The 7718-nt window shown below is 38.0% G+C and overlaps 1 protein-coding gene across 1 annotated transcript in view; it reads right to left on the bottom strand.

Annotated features, from left to right (window-relative positions):
• Positions 1-7718, bottom strand: part of xrn1 (5'-3' exoribonuclease 1) — a 37586-nt gene continuing 29868 nt past the window's right edge. The window contains exons 37-40 of the mRNA XM_057857888.1: positions 5866-5979; positions 5352-5457; positions 5030-5208; positions 1-1904 (exon numbers count right to left, since the gene is read on the bottom strand). Of these exons, the coding sequence (XP_057713871.1) occupies positions 1608-1904; positions 5030-5208; positions 5352-5457; positions 5866-5979 (696 nt within the window). The 3' untranslated portion in view covers positions 1-1607. The remainder of the gene's footprint in view (positions 1905-5029; positions 5209-5351; positions 5458-5865; positions 5980-7718) is intronic.

The following is a 7718-nucleotide window of genomic DNA, read 5'->3' as shown; positions in this document are numbered from 1 at the left end:
CTTGCACAATTAGTGGTTGACTAAATGCTTATTTGCCCCACTGTATGCACAGCCTTAAAACATAATGGTCAATTTTGTTTTAATCACAGTTTATTCTTGAGATTTCAGATGAGCACATTTTATGACCAATTTATGAATAAATGTAAAGGGCTACTGTATTGCAACAGTATTTTAAATAGTGTGAATGCGACAGAAAGCAGTTCTCATCTGAAATGTTAACAGCAACATTGCACATTTAAGACCATCGATCAGATTTTAGCGTCATTTCTAAGGAACCCTTTTGGTTTTGGAAAGAAGACGTCTGTATCGCACTTTTTAATTATCCATTTTCAAATTCCATATGCTTACTGTATGTACAGTATAGTGACACAGCAGTGTTGAATTCAAACAGGAACAAAAGGACATTTTCCTATTTAACACTTTTCAAAACGACATGCTTGACTTTCCACAATTCTTTACTGATTTACTGCACCTAATCTGTATGGACTTGCAGTAAATGTAATCAATATTTCCCATTAAAAAAAAAAAAAAAAAAATTACAATCTCATAATAAATCTAGTACTCGATGCGTTTGCTCTGAGAACTTCTCGAGTTCATAAAAACTTGTTAAATGTGTACTATAAACAAATCTGAACGAGTAGGAAAATGTTTCCTATATGTAAATACTGGACTGCACGTTACTTAATTTGCAGGTGAAATATCAAGTGACACATTTTTGATATGCAAGCCGACTGCCAAAGGCACTGCTCTCACCTACTAATTGTACACAAGTACATATAGGTTACATCATTAAATCAATCACTAATCCTACATTGCCACTTCAGCTGCATACATTTTATTAAAAAAATCTACACATCTAAAAATTAACCTATGTATGCAAAAATGTAATTTTCATCTGCAGAACAGCATCTTCATTGTACTTTCACTGAAAGAAAATGTAAGACCGCTTTCATGGGCACCCCAAAAAAACATTGAAACACTCGCCCAATTAAAATGAGTGTTCATTCGTAAACACATTTTAAAAAATCATATATATATCAACTCCACACATCAGAGGTGAGATTGGAATCTTGTAGTGGCAAAATAACCACTGCAGTTCCACACTAGATTTTTCTTTTGGGTTTGCAGCCACCAAAACAAGAGAATGAAAAAGAAATAATGATCATACAGCAGAATAGAGTTCTATTTCTTAAAATCAACACACCATTTAAAAACAGTGTGTGCTATGTATTTAAACCAGTCTGTAAAAACTAAAATACCAATTGCTGGTCCAAAATTTGTTTAGGGCAGTAACGCTGTGTCCAAATTAGAAAATGGAAATTCTGCCATCAATATTCAACACTCCTGCTGTTCACTTGTTTCCGTACAGTGTGTAGTGATGGCATCTCTACACTGTATGTAACATGTTTGCTGGATAGGCGTTGGTGCAGTGTATTAAGGCGATGGCTCATGCTTCAAAGTGTTGCCAGGGTTTGTCCGATGTTATCGCACCATCTTCAATCCAAATGAACCAGCCCATCAATTTTGCTGTGGCTAAAACTGTTCGGCTGAGTGACTGCAATATGCAGCAGTGGTGGAAGCACACACGTCGACGCTTAATGAGCACATTAGTCATAGAGTTGAGCGGCCTCAAAGTTAACTGCCAGTTTCCGGTGTTTCCTTTTAGAAGCTGAGCCAGGGGTATGGCCTGCGGCCGGCCTATTTTGCCGAGGGAGCGTGTACGGGTGTGGTGCGTCAGCCAGAGTGGCCGGGTCTTCTCTGGCGGCTTGACTCGGGGTTTGCGATTGGCCGGAAGGTGTATGCTGGCCTTTCTGGGTTTGATTTTTGGCTGCAGTTTGTGCTGCCGAGCAGTACTCTCTTGTGTCTTGATGCTTCTTGTTGGCCGATGCTCGCTTTTTAGTCACCTGTCCATGTTTGAGCGCAGGTTAAAAAAAAAAAAAGAGACTGGAGGAAAACAACACACATAGTACGACAGAGGTACCTCTACATACAAATTCAATTCATTCCAGGAACTGGTTTGTCGAGCGGGATTTTCCCATAAGAATAATTTGATTAATTAGTTCCACATTCACGACGCTAGATGGCGCCAGATATCATTGAAGCGAATGCTGAACTTGAGGGGTAATGTTCTGTCATGACAGATCTCAGCTAATCTCAAGTTTAACCAGTTTGCATTATTTTATTGCAGTGTTTTTCCTTATTCAGATTTGTTTCAAGACTAGAGTTACAGTTAGACCTCACTTTGATGGTTAATGCAGTTATTGCAATTTTGTTGTTTTATCACAATACAATGGTTTATTTACATTTCAAAAACCAGAAGCCATTCATTTACGAATGTGATTGAACTTTACATATTTAAATGTTCAGATATTAAGATTTGAATCAGGCAAAATAACATGCTTTTCCCTCTCAAATATATTGTTATAATCATTTGTTTCAGATGTACTGTAATTATTTTTTGTATAAAAATTTGGTGTTCCAAAAGTATTTTTTCAAACTTGAGTCTTGAAAAAGAGGGGGTCATTTTATAATCAGGGCCGTCTTATATTCGGGCCAATACGGTAATTACTGCAAGTACAGTAATAGTGATAACACAGAGCAAAATAAATCATAAATACAAATACAAATAATGCTAATAAATCGGAAATTTAAAAAAGCGTTTTTACTGTCACCTTAACTTATAGAGACCGGCAAACTGAGGTCGGAGACGGCAGGTGTGAAGGAGGATAAATTGAGCCGTGTTCTGTCTAATTTAATACATTAGACACATGTAAAACAAATTATGAATAAATAAGTAATAAATAAAAAGGGTTTTCATTGTCATCTTAACTGACTGGCGAATGGAGGTCGGAGGAGACAGTGTGTGCGTGTAGGTAAAGGTGGGGGAGAGGAACCGGTGAGCGGTGTTGTCCAACCCGTTCACTCCCACGCACACATTTTTCTGTCATTTCTTTCCGAATTTCAATGGTAAGCATTACATTTTTCCTTTTTCATTACCTGCACTAACCTTCATGGGACACATGTTGATTTCTCTCAAAAGAAAATCCACCGTCCGGCCATCTTGCGGGACAACAAAGACACTGTGCACCGTCGTATTTCAAGGATGTCGTCGGATGTAGAAAATAACGGCGAGTCCAGTTTTAAGTCGGATGTGGTAACATCGCCCCCAAAAAATCGCCAGCTTTGTCAGGTTTTTCATCATATAATTCACAACTTGTGCAACACAACATGCCTAATGTCTGCCGCAGCTCAACATGAAAAGTGAAAAAGTCCTCTCTCACTCAGATAGGTCAGCAGGTACACCACGCAAAACCCATCCGCCACATTAGAACTAGGCATGTGCCGATATGATAGCTTGACGGTATGATAAACTTAAGCCAAAATATCACTGTTTCACGGTATCACGGTATTGCAATTACAGCTCAAAAATGTGTTGGTTTGAGATATATGGGTTAAAAAAAAAAGTAAAAATAAAAAATTCCATTTAACAAGAATTTTATTTTTCAAAACATTAGCAAATTGGAACATAAGCATAATGTTAAAAAAAAAAAAAAAAAAAAAAGCAAGATATTCTAAATAAAATAAATGCAGACCTTTAGGTGAGCCTAAACCTACAGCCACAGCTCAACATTATTACCATCAGAACAAAATAGTTGAATTATTTTCCAAAAAAAGCACGTGTGTATGTCTCATATCATGTTTACATTATAAACAGACTCTTTCTCAACACAGAGAGTTACCAGAGAGAAAAAAAAAGTGTTTTACCACCGCTAGACACACTAAACAAGCTGGAGTTTACTTTCATAGTAGGTAGGAAACGTGCATGACAGTGTTTACTAGCCTTTAAATTTGTATAAATGCGAAAGAGGTATTGCCTCCTTAGCAGCCACCCTCCGCAAACATGTTTTATATGTCGGTTGGCCCTCCCTCCTTGTAAGGGTAGTGGAAGCTTCTTAATGATGACCAAGACGCTCGCTTTTGAACTTGAACATTTACTGCTTAAAATGCTGCAGTTTAACATAAAACAAAGGCATTTCGGCCATAACAAAGGCTCATTCAGCATAGCTTGCTTTTTTTTTCTTCTTCTTCAGGTAACACAAAATACAACAGCTCCCTCTGTCGCAATTCAAAATAAAAGCACTTCCTGTCAAATCTCTAGCAGTATATTAACTATTCAGGAAATAATAATCATATTAATTTTAGCTGTGTATTCATTACCTTTCAATGTAAATAATGTAAATAGAAACGTTTTACATTTTAACTATTTCTTTTAGCTGGTTTTACAATGAACTATTATTCACTATGAATTCAATTATGCATTTTAACCAAACATTTCACAACACTCCTATAAGACGCGGCCGTCTGTACTTTTCTGCAGCCGAAGTATTACCATACCAGTGATCTCGTTTTTTTTTTTGATGGGGGAAAAAGTTTAGGAGTTTCACCTCCTCCAGCCATCGTGTAGCACAGTTGACTGACTGACTGACACTGAGCAACAACCGGCGGGGGAGGGTTGAGCCTCGCAGCTGCAAGCTAGGGATTTCTTTCTGCGTTTTTAGGACATACAAATAGCTAATACCTAAGGGACGGTATGACGGAAAATTTTTGTGGTTTTGAAACCTTGACATTTTCATGCCACGGTATGCCTTGAAACCGGTAATCGGCACATGTCTAATTAGAAACCGATTCGTTACATTATTATAGGTATTATTATTGTCATATTATTATTCCGATTTTTATTCAGAAGTAATTTGTTTTGCTCTGTGTAATTGCCATTTGAAATTGTACCTTCAGTATTTATTAAGGATTTAAAGTAGGTTTTCGGGCTGTGGAACGAATGAATGGAATTATAATGTATTCTTATGGGAAAATCCTGCTCGACTCGCAACCATTTCGACTTACAAACAAGGTCCTGGAACGAATTAACTTTGTATGTAGAGATACCACTGTACTTGGATTGTGTTTTTTTTTTTTTTTGACACGGAAAACTATGAATGCAACCCAGTATTGACTGATTTGAATTGCTCACCTGTAATGGGATGAACTGGTTATGTGAGCCAATTGGCAGAGTCGTGTGCGGCTGTGGCTGCGCAGCACCAGGGAACGTTCCAGCCGCTCCGTAGAATCTTGGGTTCTGTTGGTGCTGGGGTGGCAGCGGCATTCCCCAGACAGGGGCGGGGCCGCAACTCTGCGGGGGCATCATCAAGCCTACGACGGAAATTGGATAAGCTAAACTGGTTTTGGCTAAAAACATTGATGCCTCTTCAATTTCAAATCCAGGCAGTTGAAGGAAGTGGGTTCTCAATTTTGTGGAAAGAACATCTCGACCTGGATAGAAGTTAATTGTTTACCTGACTGGTTAAAGACAGGAGGCATGCCTCGGATGCCCGGGGGCTGCATATGTCTCATTCCATGGAGCAGGGGAGGTTGGAGAGGGAAGCCCGACCCCAGCGAATTCTAAAGGGACAAAAGGGTGGATTTGTGTCTAGTCTCTGAATAACATTAATATAATAGAAAACAAATAGCTGTAATATAGGGTTGTGTTTTGCAGTGTTTTAAAGCAATAAGTCAAACTGTACCACACAATTACTTCCTCCCAAAAGTCTAGGCTGGCCAAGTAGGCCCAAGTGTTAATGTAGTCAAGTAATTTTTATAAGTAGACTACTGAAATACTCCAACAAAGTTACCTAAATACTTTTGCTTAAAAACATACATACTCAAAGTGATCTAAATTACCCTTAAAGAGGCACTTAAGTTATGAAGTCTATGCTGTGTGGTTTGGTATTATTTTTATTTATTTCAATTGCGTTTAGTAGTAGTTTGACTCTCACCACACGCACAAAATTGAAAGAGTGTCACACATACCAGTCTTTGTAACGCAAAGAAGGCAGCCTTTTCCTTTGCGTCATTTTCTGATCGACACTGAGGCCCGTGGACAGTCAAACCATTGGACAACTTAACCTGACAAACTGCAACACCCTGTGGACAATGCCAATGACATAAAGCACATTCAAAAGATGTGATGCAGATACACTCTCTTTTAATGCTGGGCGATATATTTACTATAAAAAATGATAGGGACTTATGTTTCGTCATGAATGTATCATTTCATTACTGTCATAAAGTTATAATTATATATTATATGCGTGAACTGCATACTATCCTGATGAGCTTATAATTCACAAATCAATTATCGGGAAAGGTGTAACAAATCAACACTTAACACTAAAATACGGTGCAAAAACAAAATGAACAGTTAATGAAAACTAAGATGAGGTGGTAAACAATCCCCTCTATTACGTACTTTTACTGACTAACAAAGACAAAAGACAAAGGCAATTTTTTATAACTTTACAGATCTCACTCACGCTCTCACGCCTAACCAGTTCCATTGGAGATGCATACTCATACATCTAAGGGTAAAACTTTTGTGTCTTACCATTCACATGAACTAGTATTATATATATCTTAATATTTGTGCATAAAATATAGATGCTACTGCACCACTTCTGTCTACTTTAAACACTTTTACATTGCAGCACTACTGTAAGTAAGGGTGTAACGGTACATGAATTTGTATTGAACCGTTTCGGTACGGGGTGCTCGGTTCGGAACGGAGGCGTACCGGACGAGTTTCTGACGTAATGTAACCCTTACTTTTCGAGGCTGTGAGTCAATCGGGTTACAGTTTCTTTGTGTAGATTATATTTACTCCGTCTTCTCTACTATAATGAGGACCAACACGGTAGGACAGTATAAAACCCAGAAACGTCAACGGCGCGACAGCGTGGCCGCCGTGAGAACGTAATGAAACGCGGGCGTTAAAGTCAATCAGTCGCAGTGCGGCCGCATGTTAGATGCGTCCCAGAAGCTGTTCAACGCGACGCATGCGAAAAGAACGGCAGAGTTTATTATTTAACGTCAGACGCGCTCCTCCTGCATCAATACTACTAGCTAGGATCGGGCAGACCGGCAGTCACTCGAGTAAAAATACGGTGGATCCGGTCGATTTTCAAACTAATATGCAATGGTAACCCACTTTTTGAGTCCGTCAGATCTCTTGAGTGGTAGATTGGGGCACAGTTGACTTGTCTTTGTTGATTTACTGCTGTCTTCTCTGCTACAATAATAACCAACACGGCCCCGTGTTCAATACAAAACCATCCTACCACAACAAAATAAGTAGGAACTAATATTCACATAGGAACTAAAGTTATACAACATAAGACATACAATATAAATGAACACTACATCACATTTGTAAAATATAAACACATAATAAAATAAATAATACCCCATTTAAATAAAATAAATTGAAATGAGCTAAAACACCTGTAATTAAACAATAAGAATAGTACACAGATCCTGCTTACACCATTAAATTTATTAATTTCTGTGTGGCGCTTTAACTTGAGAAAATCCACCATTAAAGCTTTTGAAAACCGTTCATAAGAAAAAAAAATGATTCATTGAGGCATTTTCATTCGTAAAATACATGTTAAAATCTTTGACATTGGGATTGCTTTTCTCTTTAGCACAGTACTTCTTTTCTCTTCTTTCTTTCAGAAAGAAAGCTGACCAATACATGGGGTCTGAAAGCCAAATTGTTGTTGGATTATTATCTTTAAACACCTGCTACTTTTTGAGCAGAATTCTAGCTTTGTATAGGCTAATGTTCCCATTGTTGAAAGCACAAAAGTGTGTAATGAACAACTAGC

This window comes from Corythoichthys intestinalis, chromosome 14 (assembly GCF_030265065.1).
Source record: "Corythoichthys intestinalis isolate RoL2023-P3 chromosome 14, ASM3026506v1, whole genome shotgun sequence".
In the NCBI taxonomy this organism is placed as follows: domain Eukaryota; kingdom Metazoa; phylum Chordata; class Actinopteri; order Syngnathiformes; family Syngnathidae; genus Corythoichthys; species Corythoichthys intestinalis.
Note: the sequence above shows the minus strand (reverse complement) of the source record. Positions and strands in the feature narration are given on the sequence as shown.